The 19193-nt window shown below is 34.8% G+C and overlaps 2 protein-coding genes across 4 annotated transcripts; one reads left to right on the top strand and one right to left on the bottom strand.

The window, feature by feature from the left end:
- The first annotated feature begins 803 nt into the window (after positions 1-803).
- LOC140671426 (uncharacterized) lies at positions 804-16089 on the top strand. 3 transcript variants are annotated; one of them, XM_072902716.1, is made up of 25 exons: positions 804-1144; positions 1298-1493; positions 1769-1884; positions 1994-2287; positions 2482-2616; positions 2964-3128; positions 8820-8957; positions 9181-9324; positions 9400-9517; positions 9661-9803; positions 9873-10098; positions 10171-10249; positions 10416-10551; positions 10632-10771; positions 11141-11494; positions 11575-11809; positions 11887-12127; positions 12223-12332; positions 12418-12660; positions 12776-13140; positions 13208-13346; positions 13450-13559; positions 13649-13895; positions 13970-14246; positions 14667-16089. In XM_072902716.1, exons 2-25 carry the CDS (start codon positions 1376-1378, stop codon positions 15854-15856), a joined length of 5463 nt encoding a protein of 1820 aa, XP_072758817.1. In that variant the 5' UTR covers positions 804-1144; positions 1298-1375; the 3' UTR covers positions 15857-16089. The 3 variants fall into 3 exon arrangements, with proteins under 3 accessions (XP_072758817.1, XP_072758816.1, XP_072758818.1); XM_072902715.1 differs by having other exon boundaries at positions 1295-1493; XM_072902717.1 differs by lacking the exons at positions 804-1144; positions 1298-1493; positions 1769-1884; ... (1 more) ...; positions 2482-2616; positions 2964-3128 and adding an exon at positions 5746-8459.
- A 91-nt stretch (positions 16090-16180) lies between these two features.
- Positions 16181-18764, bottom strand: LOC140671427 (probable tRNA (uracil-O(2)-)-methyltransferase). Its single transcript, XM_072902718.1, has 3 exons — positions 18672-18764; positions 17523-18577; positions 16181-17203 (listed from the first exon to the last, which is right to left on the bottom strand). The coding sequence occupies exons 2-3, from the start codon at positions 18486-18488 to the stop codon at positions 16310-16312; spliced, it is 1860 nt and encodes a 619-aa protein (XP_072758819.1). The 5' UTR covers positions 18489-18577; positions 18672-18764; the 3' UTR covers positions 16181-16309.
- Between the last annotated feature and the right edge of the window lie 429 nt (positions 18765-19193).

Genomic DNA, 19193 nt, shown 5'->3' with positions numbered 1-19193 from the left:
AAATCGATTCGATTTTTGCGATTTGTGTTGTATCGATATAACTCGCGATATAAATCGATTCGATTTTTGCGGGTCAAGAAACAGTAACAATAATCGGCGAACGTCTCTACGATTGTTGCGGGAGACACGAGAGATTACATCTTTTATTAGTAGCGTAATTTTGATGGTAAGGTATTTCAAACAATATTCTAATGAATTACATAGAGATGCAACAAATATAAAGAATTTCTTCGAAAATTATTGAAGAATGTGTACGCATATCATGACAAATGCGTTTATCACAAAAAGCCATATTATTACACGCGATTTATATAACTGAATCCTTTTTGTATAAATTTAAATACATAAGTGAATACTTCATCTAAAACATTAATCTCGATGTAGTTTAATTAACTGATGATGTCTGGTGTGTGTTTCTTATTCATTTTTTCTCATCCTTTTTAATTCCATTGATGTTTTGCTCCTCCGTTTTTTCCCGTCGTTTATATTTTAATAATTTAATAAATCGTTTTTATTCTTGTACATATCAACTGAAAATATTATCTATAGTAATAGTAGATGATAATTTTAGCAAATTTAAATTCTAATGTCAATTTATAAAAAAGAAATATATATATATATATATATTATTATAACTTTGTTGGATGTGAAAAATTATAGAATTAGGGTAAGATACGTTTTTACTGTATGTTTACGAAATTGTATATATCCGTCATAATTCCTATAAGTCATCGTAATTAATTGGAATTATAATTTGTTTCATTGTCAATATTATTAATCATAACCTTTGTTACTTCGTAAACATTACATACGATGGCGAACGGCGGCAATGGCGAACGCCAGTGGTAAATTTACATGTGTTGATCACGCGTCACGCGTCAATTTGACAAGAACGGCTAGTTCACTGGGTTAGTTGCAAAAGAGAAGCGATTGAAGAGGAGGAATATGCGTTGCATCCACGACGAACGTGAGCCAACGACGATTTACGCAACTTTGAAAAAACGAACAGGAAGGACAACGGCAGAAGAACAACATATGGTGACATTTACATGTGGTAGATGAAGAAAACATATGTGAGGCGAACATATCGCGAGCGAAAGAGCTCTTCGACGATGTTTTTTTGCACGCAACTGAAAGTTTAAGGGTAATTTCATTTTAATACCATTCAAAAATCAACAAAATAGTCTATGATAGGTTAGAATCGCAAAGATTGATAATTAATTATTTTAATGTAAGTGGCAGTTCTGTGTTATAATAAGGATTGTGACAATTAAATACTACGTTTGATTTGCAGCAGATTATGTGGCAAGCGCGAGCTTGCAAGAGTGATTCTTAAGTTATCTGAAGATTGCTATATTATCTTCATATTAAGAGTATGTCTGCCAACATGTTGACAGAGCAGAACATAATTATGGAATTGACTGACTCTGGTGATACAGTTCCAATTGGTTTTATCACTACGGATGATGGTCATACACTTTTTGCAGTGTGTGGTAAGATAATAAAATAATGTTTAATATATAAATATTAAATATAATATAAATACTAAACCATGTAGTAAAGATATAGAGTTATATATATTTTAAAGTCTAATGGATATATTCTATATTTCTCTTTATATACATAATAATTAAAGATTTCTCTCTTCAATTATACACAAAAGTGTTAATAATATAGAATTGTTAAATAAATGAGAAAACCAGAAGAATATACAATGTAATATATATTCTGTTTAAAGATTATTGAATATAATTTTTTTTTTTTTCAGAACATGAAGATGGTACATTAGAAATCATGACAAGTCCTATTACGTTAATGCCGCAAAATAATGTAGTGTCTTCAGCATTTATAAAGACTATGGACGGAAACTTAGTTTTGCATCCTGTATGTAGCTTAAAAATATTAAACCATAAACAGAGTTTTTATATAATTTTTGTTAGAGTTTTTATGTAATTAATGTAATAATTTTATATAATAAATATTTCTGTTTTAGTCTGTTTTTCAATTAAATATGGATGGTCCATCAGGAAATGTAATGCAACAAGTAAACCTACTTCCAGTACAACAGAATATATCTGCAATTACAGAACAAATAAAAGTAGGACAGAATATAAATGAATGTGTAATTGCAGAACCTTTGTTATCTGTCAGAGAAGATAGCAATGTATTATTAAATAAAGAAAATTATAAGAAATCGACAGAAGAGCAAGCAATAATTGATAATTATGTTAAAAATAAATCTACATCTGTACATAAAAAGTCTCCAGGGAGACCAAAAAAGACTGAGGTAATTTTGCAATATTAATATTAGAAATATTTTTAATTTTGATTTCCATCATAATTATTATAAAATATACTTACACTGTATAAAATAAATTCCATGTTTATATTTTGTGGAAATTTAACATAATAATTTCACATAATTTTATAGTTGAAAATTTCCAATTTGTAAATTATATATTATTAATATTTCTGTTACAGAATACACAATCTTTAAAATGTGACATTTGTGAGCAAGAATTTACTAAACAGACGTTATATCGCAGACATATGGAAAACCATGCAGAAGAAAAACCACATAGATGTCCAAAATGCCCAGCATCTTTTAATATTCCAGTAAGTCCTTTGGCTATCTTTTTTATAAATAAGAAAGAAAGTATATATTAAGTATTGTATTTAATATAATAAATATTTAATTAATGTAATGAATATATATATATATATATATATATATATATATATATATATATATGTTTTATATATATTAAGAATATACTGTAACAAAGAAACAGCTAACAAGTTGCTAAAACAGATACAAATGATTTTGTCGAGTAGACCTGTTCAATCATTGGCTAAGCTTTTGTAAAAGTAGATTAACTGTAGTGAAAGTTGCTTCTTTTTTGATCTTTTTAATATAATGATTGGATTTAGTCCAGTAACTCCATACAATGGTATCATTGCAGACAAATTTCACGCTTCATATGGCAACGCATAATATTGGTGACCCGAAATGTCCCGAATGTGGTAGGAAATACGCTAGAATGGCGAGTCTTAAATCTCATATGCTGCTACATGAGAAGGAGGAGAACCTCTTCTGCACAGAATGCGAGGACGCCTTTTCAACGAAAGTAAGTTTTAAAATACTTATTTTATAGATTTTATATCTCTATGTTCAATTTTTATAAGCGACAAAGAAAAATTAATTCATAGATTTTATATGCTATTTCAAGACTAATTTTTGAAATATTATTTGACGATTTTAAAACACTCTCTATATCTTATATGCACAAATGTCGTCGCGTTACATAAAATCATTTTATCGATCCTTTATCCCGCCGGCGTGTTTCTTTGCTGTCGGAAAGACCATCTTACCGATAATATTCACCATTGTAAATGTCCAATATACAGAGTGTCCGGTAATTCGTGAAAGACCCTGTATATAATTACTACCTGGCGACTAAAAAGGCTAAAAGCTATTGATTATTTTTACCTCATATTCATTTGTTCCACGATTGATCCGCATGTTCAAGTTGACGTGAATCGCGTAATTATTTGTTTAACAAATTTGCACAACAAATATTGCTTACATTACGACATTTGTCATCGTTGTACAGCAGTTTAACTCATATTAAATAATCAATAGAATCTATTATATAACAATATTTAGTATTATATAACAAATAAAAGAGATAACATATATAAATAAATTTAGTTATGTTAAGGCAATGGGCATAACATTCTCCATATAAGACGAATCTTAATTTTTTACTCCGTTCAATCAAAGGTCGAGCTTGACGACCCGCAACGACTTATCTATCCGCCGTTGACCAAAATCAAGCAATCATAGAGAAGAAGATAGCAACTAGCGATTCTCTCATTTCGTTATGCCCTCATAACCGACTGCAGGCAGATAAATGGAGGAGATGATTTAATAATTCCCTCGAATGCTCTCGAAGACTAAGAGAGGACATTATTTCATAACGTCGTCAAAGCAATAGTCGGCCTTGCAATACTTTACAAGCTATAATAATTATTCAGCCGCTTCATCTTTACTACTATTTATAGACGTAACTATGTTAATTAGTAATAAAATTAATAGGAATGAAATGAGTCATATACATTGAAGATAGCATATGTTTTCGATTCTACATTTGTTACTGATTGGAAGAAGAGTATGTATTTTAGAATGCTGAAAATGTCTTTGATAATATTGCGATTGCGAATGATTAGACAATGAAAATTAATCAGGATCACTCGGATCAACACAGCGAGACGTGGATTAATAATACATGAGAAAGTGGCGGGCACGAATTACGCAACCGAATCGCATGATCTCAGAGCCCACCGATTGCTCTCGCGTTTGACCACCGACACGCGCCGTACGCCTACATGCACGCGCGCGTGTAACGATGAAATATGAAATGGACACTAGGAAATACATTGCATCGTATCATTCGACCGTATTTAAACACGGATATGTTAAAGAAAAGAAATTCTGTGTCGTAAAAGAGAAATGTCATAGAAATAAGTTTAAATTACTTGAGCATTTTAACTTAATCAAAAAGGAAATTTTAAAAATAAATCTTCCTATCTTCTTAAAACTTAATGACTGATGTCTTTATAAAGATTTAAAAATTTATTTGAAGAAAGAAAGAGAAGACTAATTGTACGAAAAAAAAATAAAAATTTAAGATAAAAGATAAATACAAAAGTAATTTTACATGTCATTCAAGAGAATTATTTAAGAATGAAAAGAAAGAAGATGCAAAAATTAAAAAATGTAACGTTTTATATAAATAAGAATAATACGAACTCTTGATTTTTTCAAGCTCTCAATTTTGAATTAATATAGAAGTATTAGAATAAATTGTGATTGTAATCTGATTTATCTATTATGATATTTCGAATCTGAAAGTATGGCAATTCACAGAGAAAGAGTCGATTATGATGATGACGAATATGACGAGTATTTCGACGAAGACGTAAGCGACACTTACAGTCGCTTCGTCAGTAAACGGCGAATACCCGTGAAGTGTGCACGTGCTCGCGCTTGTCATCTCATATCTCTTCGACGAAATGTGCGGTTTCGCCAAAGTCAAAGGACACTGTTGCACATATGTCACTGGTGTAACGCGAGAATACATATTCATTAAAGTACTCATGGTTATTTTGATTTTTTTCCTATGAAATTGATTAGGAAATGTGATATGTGTTAATTAATTAAATGATGATCATATCTTTAAAAGTTACCATTAACTGTCATTATACACATTTCATCGCTATATTGTTTTTACGTCTGTCGCTGGAATTCATCGTTGAAGAAATATAGTAATCGAACTAATAGGCTGGTTTACACAAATATCGAAATTGTTTCTCTACAGACAAGAGAAAGAGAGAGAGAGAGATTATTTAATAAATAATTGATATTACAAATTCTACATTATAGTTTCGCTGCGTGATATTTTATCTTTAATCGTTGGAAAGAATTTTTTCTCTCGGAATAGGCAGTCTTTCCGGTACTGTTTTTACGCCTACTCCTCCACGGATTTGTATATTTTCTCTGTCATCGGATTTGAAAGGTCTTCGAGGAACTCCGTTCATCTTCTCTCGAAGACCAAAATTCGTGATAGAAGTTGTGCAGATGATGTTTTTTCCTGGTACACGGTGTGATCTGACATGATGTGAAATGAAACTTGTAGGAAGAAGAAAAATCGAGTATAAATAATTGATGTGCGTTTGTTGTAGATCAGATACATCTCGGATTGAGAATTTGCGGTGAACACTAACGGTGAAGGCTAACGAACGTAAAACGAATCTGTGAAGGAGATGCAGTGGAGGAAAGGGAAGAATCGCCGAGCGAAATGAAAACGAAATGATAACGCGACTGGCATTGATAAGAACCGAACCATTGAACTTTACTGGGAAAGCGAGGATATAACTGTCGTTTCAATAACTTGTTATTATTAGTAATTCTGAAAAAAATCGCACATGATTCTCCGGACACTTCGTCGAGATCGCTCCAGCTTAAACAATACCTGAATCATAATCATGATATTAAAATATAAAAGTAATCGATGAGTTTCGCATTACGTGTGTATGCGTGCTGCGACATAGATCAAGTTTTATTTTTGCGGAAGAAACCTAGCTCAACACACAATCAGTAATCTTTTGCGGAGGCGCATGTTTAAGCACGCAAGTAATAATAATCTGATCTGAAATCTACAATAATGTTACGAAACGACAACGCGAAGGAAGTCGATTTAATACGGAGAAATTGATGTTTACTCGAGACTGTATTTCAGGAACTGTATCCCTTGAAACCACCATCGATCTTATTCTTATTCTCGCAGTTTCAAGTCGTTCGCGTTTGTCTGACAATGGCACACGTTCGTTTGACACTTGACACATCAATTGTCTGTTTGTTGTAGTGCAAGTTTGATTCGCGCTGTCTCGATCGTCCTCATTTCCGAAAGGAGAAAGAACCATCGAAGAATATCTACGAAACCGTTCTTTTTTGCCGTCCAGTAAAATTTTTCCAATTCTAAACAGAACATCCTATTATTTTCTATATAACAAGGATTTAAGGACGTTTTGTGAAAAAATCGAAAGTGTGAAGAAATATTGCTTGGAGTAATTGGTGATTCGACGAAGATGCTGTCCTCGTTCTGTCCTCGACAGTGGGCGGTGTATCGAAGCCGGAGGTCGTTTCCTGAATCGTTACGTCCGATGTGATTAGATTTTCTGTGCTCTTTGGATGTGCTTTGACACAGAGAATCAGCAAGTTCGCCGATTTGATTCTCGGTCATTTTTTTCAGTCTTATAAATATTGTTGGTGTATGCAGTAAAATCTAGAACTATACGAGAACTAAAAGGAGAGAGATAAATTATCCTTTCCGATGTCTCAATCATAATTGATCTATTTTATCGATGCAACTTTTGCAAAAACAATCTGTTTTGGAACTTTAGATTTTTGATATATAAACTGCATACAAGATTGAAAGAAAAGCTTTGTCATTCTTTTCCCATCTTTATTCTTGGAATATGTCAGTTTTAAAATCTTTTTTTATCGTAGAATCTTATAGACTCACGAGAGTTATGCCGTCTCAAGTTTACTTATGCAGATCGCCTACTCGTCACACGACGTTTGTCGGCGGCATCTGAAGAATCCGAGATGCGAGCGACGAGTCTCTCGCTGGCTAACCGAAATCTTATCGCCGCAGCAGAAGCATTGCGAGAAAGGGAAAGCAAAGTTTTGAAGAGGGAAACGTGTGAGGAAGAGGAGAGCGAAGAAACGAGAGGTTGCGTAGGACGAGCAAACGGAAGAGGAAGAAGAGTACGGTGGCCCGCAGGCGGAAAAGGGAGGAGGCGGCGGAGAGGAAGAGCGGCCGACTTTGGGAAGATCAATCGGCGCGCGGGGAAGAAGCTGCTGGACCGTGAGCAGCATGCGTGCCGGAAAAAGTGCAATGTCCTCTTTCGGAGGCGCGATACTGGTTGCAGCGATGGGCGGGAATTAAGAAGCCAATCTCGACGATCTCGAGACTCGTCTTCAAGAAGAACTCGCCCTACAAGGAGTGAGGCAGAAAAACAGGGGAAGGGGGAGGAGAAGAGAATTTATTATATTGCATTGAAAAGATATTAAATCCGCTGAAGGAAAATAGAAAAAGAATTAGGAGAAGAAGGCGAGAATGATAGAAAAAAACAAGGAAGAAGAGAAGAAAGAAAATTTTATATTTTATATATATTTTATCGCGTGAAATCGTCTGAGAGGAAAAAGAAAGTATAAAAAAGTAACAAAAAAAACAAAGATAGAAAAAGAAGAAGAAAACTGAGAGTGAAACTTGAGTTTTTGCAGTCGTCTGGTTGTCGCACGAGATGCGACCACGTGGATGCTACGTAATAAAGCTCCGCGTATAATTTGTCACGCACGCTAATTATAATCTCTCAATTCGATCCACGAAGCCGAGTATTCTCGTAAACGAGTATCCTATCTGATCTCTAATTTATTTTGCTCCTTCTTTAATGGTATTCTTTATTAATAAGAAATAATGAGAGATACAACGCAGCGAGATCCTACGTATGCGCGAGATGTGCGAGCAATGATTCAATTTACTATCGGCATGCGATAGTGATAAGTCAAATTTTGTGTTCAATATTTCGTGTTCCTTCGTTCTTTATCATAAAGAAAAAAAAAGCGTTTTTCCGAGACGAATGATAAACACGATAATTCGCGGTAAGTCACCGCGTTGTGTTCAATACTTTGTGTTCGTCCTACTTTTTACTCCGAACACTGCCATATAAGTACTCACTGCCCGCCGGCGCGCATTACTTTATGTTACACGACATAATCTGTGCCGTCTTCCGATATGTCGTTCACCGTCGACTGCCTGAATTTCGCGCTTCTTCTCATCTGCACGCGCGTGTTCCATCTCGCTCTTGGAATCAGCGCTCAATATTATAAGGTATTATAAGTACATCAATCTCAATAATCTCTAAATTATTATATCTCGAGAAAACTGCTCCGAAATAAAAAAAAAGATATTCTACTTTATAAAGAATTTTATGTATACGTAATTTAATAAGATAATCTAAAAAAATTTATTTTAAAATAATTATAGTTATTTATGTTTTAAAAAATATTTTAAAACATATTTAAAATATATATATATATATATATATATATATATATTAATTATATATATATATATATATATATATATATTAATTATATATATATATATAAATTATAATTGTATAATATATAAAAAATATATATTTTATATTTAATAACTATATAGATTTTATAAATAATTTTTTATCAGGCTCAACTGGACGCGCACTTGAAGCTTCATGGGGAAAAGTGGTCGAATGAGGATGTTGGCGTACGAAAGTGTAAATTATGCAACAAACAATTCACGCAACCCGCGCTTTATCGAATGCACATTCGCGAACATTATAGGGTAAGTAGAAAGAACTTATCAAAAGTGCCATGAACTATTCGATAAACGGATCATAACACTAGCAATGTTTTATATTATTTCTTCTCTTATTATTCTTGTTTAATATAAACCTGTGGTAAAGGCTTCTATTTTTATTTTTATCCTTTTTTCCTTGAGAAGAGTCTTTCTATTTCTAATAAACAGTTTCGCTCCGGGGGGTCTTATCGCGTTTATTTCTCCACAGCTAAAGACAAAGATAGTAAAGCAAACTAAGAGGGGAACGAAACATAAAACAATGTACAAATGTACCATATGCTTGAAGAATTTCCAAAAGCCAAGCCAGCTGATGCGACATATCAGGGTGCACACTGGAGAGAAACCGTTTAAGGTAAACGCTCTTTTTGCATATATAAATAAATAATTTGAACAAACGATCGTTTCACACGTATTTTTATTTGTGCAGTGTAATGTTTGCAACAGAGCATTCACACAAAAGAGTTCGCTACAAATTCACGCGTGGCAACACAACGGTATCCGGCCGCATAGCTGCAGCCTCTGCAGTGCCAAGTTTAGTCAGAAAGGTTTGCGAAATTACGATTAATATTACATGTAATGTACCGGAAATTATATGATAAGAAACGTTATTCTTTATCAATGATAGTTATTCTATATCAGTATTCTATATCCATCAAGTCTCTTATTTCTCTAGTTTCTAATTTTTCAGGAAATCTAAAGGCGCATATACTCAGAGTGCATAATGCGCCGGAAGGCGAACCGACGTATGCCTGTTCTTATTGTTCCTGCATCTTCAAGAAACTGGGTAGCTTAAACGGTCACATAAAGCGAGTGCATTCTAATCCGGAGGAGGTAAGCGCGATATATTCACTTGTTTTGCCTTAGAATGATTCAGATCAAGAAACATTACGCTTTTTTTAGGAATCCGTCGATAAAACCTCGGCAGCTAATTCCAGTATCTCTTCGGAAGCTGATATGCGCGCGACGGTTGATAGCGTTATATCGCAATTGGCATCTTTGGAAGCCGTTGTAAATAATACCGCAGATTCCACGGGAACCGCGACGCTTAATGCAGAGCAGAATGATATCTTGCAACAAGCGTTGAAAAATAGCGGTTTGCCGAACAAAAACGAAGTCTCTTCGAAAGGTAATTGTCCCTCACATATTTGTCATTCGTTACGAAATGAATATGATATTTAATATTTTTTGCTCGCAACAGAAATCGCAGAATCGAAAAAGACGGAATTGCCAACGACGTATGTTACATTGTTAGATAAGACTGCTGGCAGTAGTTCAAGGTAATGTTTTTTATTTTACGCGGAATATAATATAAAACCGGAAAGTAGATCTTGAAAAACTTGATGATGATGTAAAAATATAATTGACAATTAAATACTATAAAAAATACTCTATATATTATTGTAATTTGGGAAATAAAATAAATAAAACTGTTTACATTTGCAGGAAGTATCATGCTATAAAGCAACGTTGCATAGGGAACGTACGGTGGTATGTATGTTCATTCTGCCCGAAAGAATTCAAAAAACCGTCGGACTTGATACGTCATTTGCGGGTGCACACGCAGGAAAAGCCCTTCAAGGTAGATGGATCTTTTGTTTATTCAAAGCCATAATTGCGACGAATGGACAATAAATAATAAAAACATTCTATGTCTTTCAGTGTATGTATTGTGTGCGTTCTTTCGCACTAAAATCGACAATGATAGCACACGAACGGACTCACACCGGAGTGAAGAAGTACGCTTGCACTTCCTGCAATAAAACTTTTGCGTGCCATAGTAGTCTTACCTCTCACACAAGGTAAGCTTCTCTGTCGTACGTAATATAATCTAATTAATTTTAAGTTTTAAAACTCATACAGCTAAATTTTTATGGTTTACATGTATATTTTGCTTTATTCTTTTCCTGAATATAAATTGCTTATTTATACTTATGTGTATATCCTTGTTCTCAAGTTCTCGATGCTTATATAATTTCTATTTTATTTTATTTTTTATTATTATTTTATTTTTATTTATTATTTTTATTATTTTATTTATTTATTTCAATTTTAGTCTTTCAGTTATTTTGTTTGTTTTGATCCAAGCATTATAAGATGTCTATATATTTGTTTATGTATCTTCTATGCTAAAACACTGTTTTATAATAAAAATCTATTTCTCTTTTCAGATTACATATGAAACCAAACAAATGCAATATATGCGGCAAGTTATTCAACTCGAGCATCATCCTGAAAAATCACATGAAGTGTCACATGCGGGAAAAGCCCAAGATAACGCCAGAGGCGGAGAGTCTGGTACCACAAGTAGTACTGCAAGAGCCACTTATCATCAGTGACGCCGGTAATAAAATCAGTGTTGCCCAAGTGCAATCGAAGCAAAAGCAATTGTACGAGAGCGGTGGTGTGACCAGGCCGCACGAATGTTTGGTCTGTCACGCGGCATTCAGAAAAGTTAGTCATTTGAAACAACATTATCGTAGGCATACAGGCGAACGTCCTTACAAGTGCTCCAAATGTGACAGGTTTAAGATTTTTTATTTAACTATATTTCATTTGTAATATATATACATCGATCAAAATTTTTATGGTGTCACCTTTACAGGAGATTTACATCAAATAGTGTTCTGAAATCTCACCTGCACACGCACGACGATGCGAGACCGTACAGTTGTTCGGTATGCGACACAAGATTCTCCACACAAAGCAGCATGAAGAGGCATTTGGTTACACATAGCAATAAAAGACCATTTATGTGTCCATATTGTCACAAGACATTTAAGACGTACGTCAATTGTCGAAAACACATAAAAAGACACAAACATGAACTGGTGCAACGGGTACATATTTAATTATTGTAGAAAGTTTGTCGCTGAAAGGTATTAAAGTATTAAAGTTTTATATATATTCTGAACAGCAATTGGAGGAACAAAAGACACAAGAGCAGAAGGAACAACAACCTTTGAGAGAAAACAAAGAAGCTGGTCCAACAACCTTAGCAACAAGCATCAGTCTTGCCGAAGATATGGAAGTATCGTTCCAACCACAAATGGCGCCAGATTTTACGCAGGCCTTTTCCGATCAATTTCAAAATATCAGCGCAGAGAAGGACAAGTCTTTCTTATTAACAAATAGCGCTACACCGTCAGTACCAAACCGTACGTTTTCCAACAAATATAAAATGTTTATTTTACATTAAATTTTAAAAGAAGTGGATTATATACATTTATAAATACGTGATTATATTTTTCAGAAAATTTATCTGTTGATACAGCTAATTTAGGAACTTCGCAAACTTTACATGCTGATGAAACTGGCACCATTACATTGTCTCATTATTCTGGAGATCAAACCCTTACAGCGGTACATAATTTTAACAGTTATAAAAAATATATATAAACATTACAATATAAAAAGAAACAAATAACATTGGCAGAAAATTTTGTAGGAAAGCATACGAGAGATCGAAGAGACATTGAATCAACAACTGTTTAATATTGGCATGAATCTTGGATTGGCAAACAATCTACCGAAACAGATGGATGAGACAAATACGAATTCTCTCGACAATTCCAGAGAACAACCGGTGCTTAATATAATTTACGAACATAACAAAAATATAGATTCGTCTGGTAATACTATATTTACATCACAATTTGATTCATTTGACATGAGTCAAATTACATTACAGGTAAATACGCAAGAGAATGATATGATTCTAATTAAAATGTCAGCAATAAAGCATATGCACTTTAATACTTTGATATTTTTTACATAAATATGAATTTCAATAATCGATTTTGCAGACGGACAGCGAGATGGACATCAATTTGAATCCGACTAACACGACGAGCATATCTGGTATTTTGCCTAGATCCATGGAAGAAAGCAACAAACAACAAGAAGAACAACGAACTATTCCAGTTACTACGGTCAATAATGTTGACGCTTCTACAATTACGAAGAACGCTCATCTGATGGTAATAAATCCTAAGGATAATTGTTCGGAATTGGTGAGCCTTTCGGAAATATGCCCATCAAAGTACTCGAAGGTCATCGCGAAAACGGACACTACAAACGGATTAATCGAGATGCAAAACATTGAACATGAAAAAGAGCCACAGAAGAGTAACGTCATATTATGCAAGAGCGAGACAAATTCTTTATTCGTGTAAGTCCTCATTTATGCGTAAAATCGTGTTATTAGTGAGCAATTAAAAGATATGCGATACTTGCAGGAAGAACTTCCAAAGTACAATACAGCCGGAGACGCTCGTTTCTTCTGGAACGAGTAACTTGGCCAAAATATCGGAGTACAATAATTTGTTGGAGTGTCACATATGCCACCGTAATGGTTTTACAGCAGAGAAATTGAAGGTAATATTTTTCGAGCATTTTATATATTATAGTATGAAATTGTAATTATTTGCTAAAGTAATAAAAACAATTTGATTGAATAAAATTGACGTAATTGCTGCAGGAACATTTAGAATCTCATTGCGGTGCAAAAATACATGAGTGTACAAAGTGTTCCCAGCGATTCCATACAAATGGTGGTCTTAATAGACATGCGAAGAGGGTACACACAGAGTAAGCGAATTGATTAAATAAAACAATGAGAAATATATCTCTCAAACGTAGGAAATCTAAAAATCTTTCTGATTTTGTATGTCACACAGGTTGTTGAAATGTACAACTTGTAAAAAAGTACTGGACAGCAAATCGCAATTGAAACATCACAGCAAGATGCATAGCGGAGTTTTGAAAGTTATGCGCGTGGGATCGAACGAAAAGGAAACAGTCTCCTCCAGTTCCCGTCTTCCTTCGATAACAACGCTAAACGTTCGAATGAATCCGGACTCGTCGGTATCTGAGAAAGTATTGATGGACGCAGTTGCCGAGAGGAAAAGCATGGACCGCTTAAACGTGAGTACACATGTATTTTCATGAATTTTTAAAATATTTTTTATACTTGTATCAAGTAGCGTTTGATCGTTCAGGTAAAGACGGAGAGGAAAGAGACGAAAGAATATACGAACAAATGCAAATACTGTCCGAAAACCTTTCGGAAGCCAAGCGATCTCATTAGGCACATTCGCACGCACACAGGCGAACGACCATACAAGTGCAATCACTGCAACAAGAGTTTCGCAGTTAAGTGCACTTTGGACTCGCATATGAAGGTTCACACGGGTAAAAAGACGTTCCGCTGCCACGTCTGCAACAGCATGTTCGCTACAAAGGGCAGTTTGAAGGTCCACATGCGACTGCATACAGGTGAATAATTTCCCAAACTACTTTATGTATTTTTAAATATATTATGTAATTGAAGAGGATAAGAAAAAGAATCTTTGTTTAAACTTAAAGACTTGTTAATTTGGTGTTTATTTATTTTTTTTTTTTTTTTTTTTAATTTATATTTCGTTGTCCATTATTTTTTATAAGAAAATAATATTTTTGAAATTTAACTATTTCATTGTTGCTATATTTTATTCTATCACCTTTTTCTGCAGCGATAGCTTAGATTATTCTTTTATTTCAGAATTTATATCTACAAATGAATAAAATTAAGGAATAAATTCTATTATCAAAGGCTGATATTTTCTATTTAAGATTTTCAAATGTGAGAGTTATATGTGCGATGAAAAATCTTCCTTAAAATTTGAATAGATGTAATAATTTACGACAAATTTTCAGGTGCGAAGCCGTTCAAGTGTCCCGTATGCGACCTTCGATTTCGTACTTCGGGTCATAAGAAGGTGCACATGCAGAAACATGCAAGGGAACATAAGAACGGTGCGAAGCGTAAGCCTAAACACCAAAAGATTGCGGCAGTAGCGGAAGCGGCGGCTAATCTCGAAAAAATCGGTAACAGTTCTCTCGACCACACATCACAGACGACGACAACAACGACGACGACGGCGACTGTGATTAACGGCAGCGAAGTTATACCATCGCATAATCTTGATTATTCCTCGTTAGAGCACACTGAAATGAATCTTAGTGGCGCGGTTCACTTGCCGAGTCAAATCGCATTCAATCATAATGACGCGACGACTACGACGATTCTCAACAACAATTCTATGCTGTCTTTAAACGACAGCAACGAGCTGGTGGCGAATCTACATTTTCTGCTAGCGAACGGTCTTGTCACTATCCAGACAGACGATACCATGCTTACGCAGTCAGCAGCAAACAGCACCGCCGAAATACCGACCAACGTGATCGAGTTAGTTGGTACGAATCCTTTCCAGGAAACTTGCAATTTGGGTAACGCCAATCAGATAGTGATAACCAGCCAGATGCCAAATGAGACGGCGACCACGAATGCGAGCGACGCGGCGATTATTCAGATGAACGATTGCTTGCCTCCTATTTCCATAGTACAGATGCAGAATCAAGATACGAACATTGATGGCGATGTATCCAAAGTAAAAGTAAGCACTCAGTCAACAACAATAGCATGTGACAGTCAAGCGGTGGCAACTAAAACCTCGACGCAGTCGTCGCGGAAGGAGTGTGATATATGTGGTAAGACATTTATGAAACCATATCAGATGGAGCGACACAAGCGCATTCATACAGGCGAACGGCCATACAAGTGTGAGCAGTGCAACAAGTCGTTTGCGCAAAATTTTACGCTGCAATTGCATCAGAAACATCATATCGGCGACCGGCCGTATCCTTGTCCGCACTGCAAGTACTCGTTTACGCAGAAGTGTAATTTGCAGACTCACCTGAAGCGCGTCCATCAGCTGGTCATGCTCGACGTCAAGAAATTGAAAAATGGCCAGCAGATGCTGGGCGCGCTTCTGCAGGAAAATCAAGGAGCAGATACCAAATTGGTGAATCTGGATGACATATTAGTGGTAGATTTTCTCAAGTGAACATTTAAGGGAACTCTTTTCAAAAGATGTTCCTTCTTAGAAGACCTTGTGATTGAGAATGCAGATTGATCTATAACGTACTGAAAAACATGTGCCGTAAATAAGTTATCGATTAAATACTACGCTTTAAAATATCAAACGAACATGAAGAAAGAAATTTTGAATGTTAGACAAATAATTAAAGCTGTGATGAATGAGAGATGTTTTATATATCGCTGTATAACAAAATAGGTATATATTCGAAATGTAATTTAATATCGTTTATATTAGATTGTTACGTTTTGTAATGTTAATCCATATCAGTGAGATTGTATTCTTTTCAGTTTAGCTTTGACGTGTAACAATCAGCATTTATTTTCTTTTTTTACTTAAAATAAAATATATTGTTACATGCACACTTAAATAATAGTTCCAGAGTATGAAACACAACTTCACAATGAGCAATGAAGGAACTCAATGTTGAAAGTCACAGTCGATTTCGAGAACGGGACACCCATCAGGATGGTTCTTGTGAAACCAACAAGGCTTAATTTTTCTTAATGGTTTGCTATTATTCCTTTTCCTCCTCTTCTTTTTATCAATGATTCCAGGAATCCTAAATTGCACTTTTCCTTGAGTGACGCAAAAAATGTGATTATGATTCTTCAGTAAAGTTTGCAGTCCTCCACATTCGTTACGTAGTTGTCGTAGCATTTCGGGCGCCAATAACTTTGCCACCTCACCGATGCTGATTTGCCCACCGGCGTTCCACGTCTCATCGTGTCTCCGTTCTAGCGATATCCTGCGATCGGTTCGCAAAAGATGTGCCGCGACTGTGTCGACTATGTCAAAAACTAGTTTTTTGTCTAATTGCGTACAGTTGCGCGTTCGCTCTGTCGAGCTCCTCGGTTTGAAGCTTGAAGACCACATACCATCTTTCCCTTCGTTTTCTATGGTTTCTTTTTGAAGTGGAATGACAACTGTCGATCTCGCATTGATGATTTTTTGAATGTTGACATCTATAATGACGGAGCTCTCCCTCGCGTAAGTTCTCTTCCATCCGATGAAACAAGTTCGCTTAGTCGATGGGATTCGCAACCTGTCCATTAGCGTAAGGAAGCCGCAGCCTTCGCATACGCTCTTAATGTAAGACATGTACTCCGAATATTGGCTCTCACTGGCGTTACATCGCCGATATTTCATGCCATCGAATTCGTAGGCGCAGCATGGCAATAGGAAGAATCGGCACTCGTAGGAACTGCGCGCCGCAATCACCGGGATCCACGGAGTAAGTTCGTCCGTATGATTCCCTATGATCCAGTCCACGCCGGGGAAGACTGTCTCTGAAGATGGAACAATCGTGCTGACCTATGCACATAAATCACAGAATGATTACTATATTAGAATATATATACAGTAAAAATTATTATTAATATTTATAACAGAATATAACACAGAACTATTGATGAAAAGCATTATTAAAAATATCATATTAGTCCATAAATTTGTGTACAATTATTACACAATAATATTTATCAATTCTTAGCATAAAAGAATTTTCAGTAATAAATTAATGTCAACAAAAAGTGCACAAAGATAATATATGGATTTAATTATGGACTGATGTAATATCTTAACTCTATTAAGTAAATTATAATTGTATAGCGAATATCGTATATGTACATACTTGCAAATGAGTATTTTTTGGAAACAGGTCCCAAATCTTTCTTCTGCGCAAATCGATTCCCATTCCTTTGTGACCCTCGCTAGACAAAATGTAGACGAGAAGACCGTTGCCGCAGCCGAGATCAACGAACGATTGCAGCTCCTGTGTACCCTTTTCCTGTCTCTCTTTGTACCACAGTAGCAACAAATATGTCGCGATCGCAATGTCCTCGTAAACAAACTTTGCCGGATCTGTGTTCTCTGGCCATATCTCCACCATTTTCACGCCATATTTCTCCTTTAGGCGATTGTACAAGCAGGTGTAATCCCCAATGGTGACAAGACTAAGGGAACTAATTTTCAAACTGCAACTGCTTATATTGTTCTCGCTTTCCATCCACTTTATTAGACGTGGAAAAAATTTGAATTTTAACCAGTTACAACTTTTGCTACAATTATCAGCGTCCGATTTACATATATTTATAGAGATGTCACATTCGTGATGCTGTATACTGTAAGCTACATTTGGACCCAGAGACTGTTTATCCAGGATGATCGGTTTGTGAAAAATAATAACGGTGGCGAATGTCTTGTCGATAAATACAAATTCCAGCGTAGGCGAGAATATCTGCGTGTTGCGAGGCAGAAGCTTTTTAATACATAGATATTTTTTATTATCGTTTAACGCCTCAAATATATCCATACATTCAAATGGTTGACAATATTCTGTGATATTCAACATGTCTAATAAGTCTTTTATATTTCTTGAAGGTAAATCACACTCGAAATCATTAGGTTGGATATAGAGTTTCTCAATGCGTTCGAAAATATCCAGAACATTGCAATTGACTTTAATTGTTAATAGTTCCTGAGATCCTAGAAGCCTACGATTAACAACATGAGGATTTCTAATCCAGATTGCGATGGCTTTCCAAAATTGAGAGATACTGCTATTGATGTTCTCCTTAGCAATTTGTTTAAAATCCATTTTTCTATCTAATACTAATATATGTATATGTTAAGATAAATATTGCTTATTTATCATTTTTACGTTGAAGTGCTACTTGGTTGTTTATACTGTCAAATAAGAAAAAGATATAAATTAATGCTTATTAATTATTCAAATATCTCTAATAAATATAATTTAAATTACATGTTGATAACAAAGTACCTTTTGTATCACCCATTTGGCATCTAACAATGCTCGTTCCATAATTTGCTGTATACGTTCTTCATCAGATTCCAAGGCATGCTGCTTGAAGCTCTAGAAGAGAAATTGCCTTCACTAATTCAAAAGTTATTAGGAAAAGAAAATCTACTATTCCTAAGGTTACTTTTTTCGCAAAGAAAAACAAAAGCTTTAGCTCTCTCTTTGCATTAAATTTATAACTTTTAATATTTTCAATTGTTTTGATTATTCTACATTTTTAATATAATAATATATTTAATATTTATATATAATGAATATTTTTTAATAGATTTAAATTTCTTTTTAAAATACTTTTATGCATATCTGGTTATGTCAAATTGGTTATCGTTATTGAGTAAAAATAATTTTCACATACTTGTTTGACAGAATGCTTATAAAATTCCTGTGTATGTTTGGGCAGTTTTTCGCATTCGCGCAATAAATATTTATACAATTGCTTAGGTGTATTCAACGTTGCACTGCCGACCACTCGGTTCGCCATTG

The sequence above is a fragment of the Anoplolepis gracilipes genome, chromosome 11 (genome assembly GCF_047496725.1).
Source record: "Anoplolepis gracilipes chromosome 11, ASM4749672v1, whole genome shotgun sequence".
Lineage (NCBI taxonomy): Eukaryota > Metazoa > Arthropoda > Insecta > Hymenoptera > Formicidae > Anoplolepis > Anoplolepis gracilipes.
The sequence above is the reverse complement of the archived record's forward strand: the minus strand, read 5'-3'. Positions and strand labels throughout refer to the sequence as shown.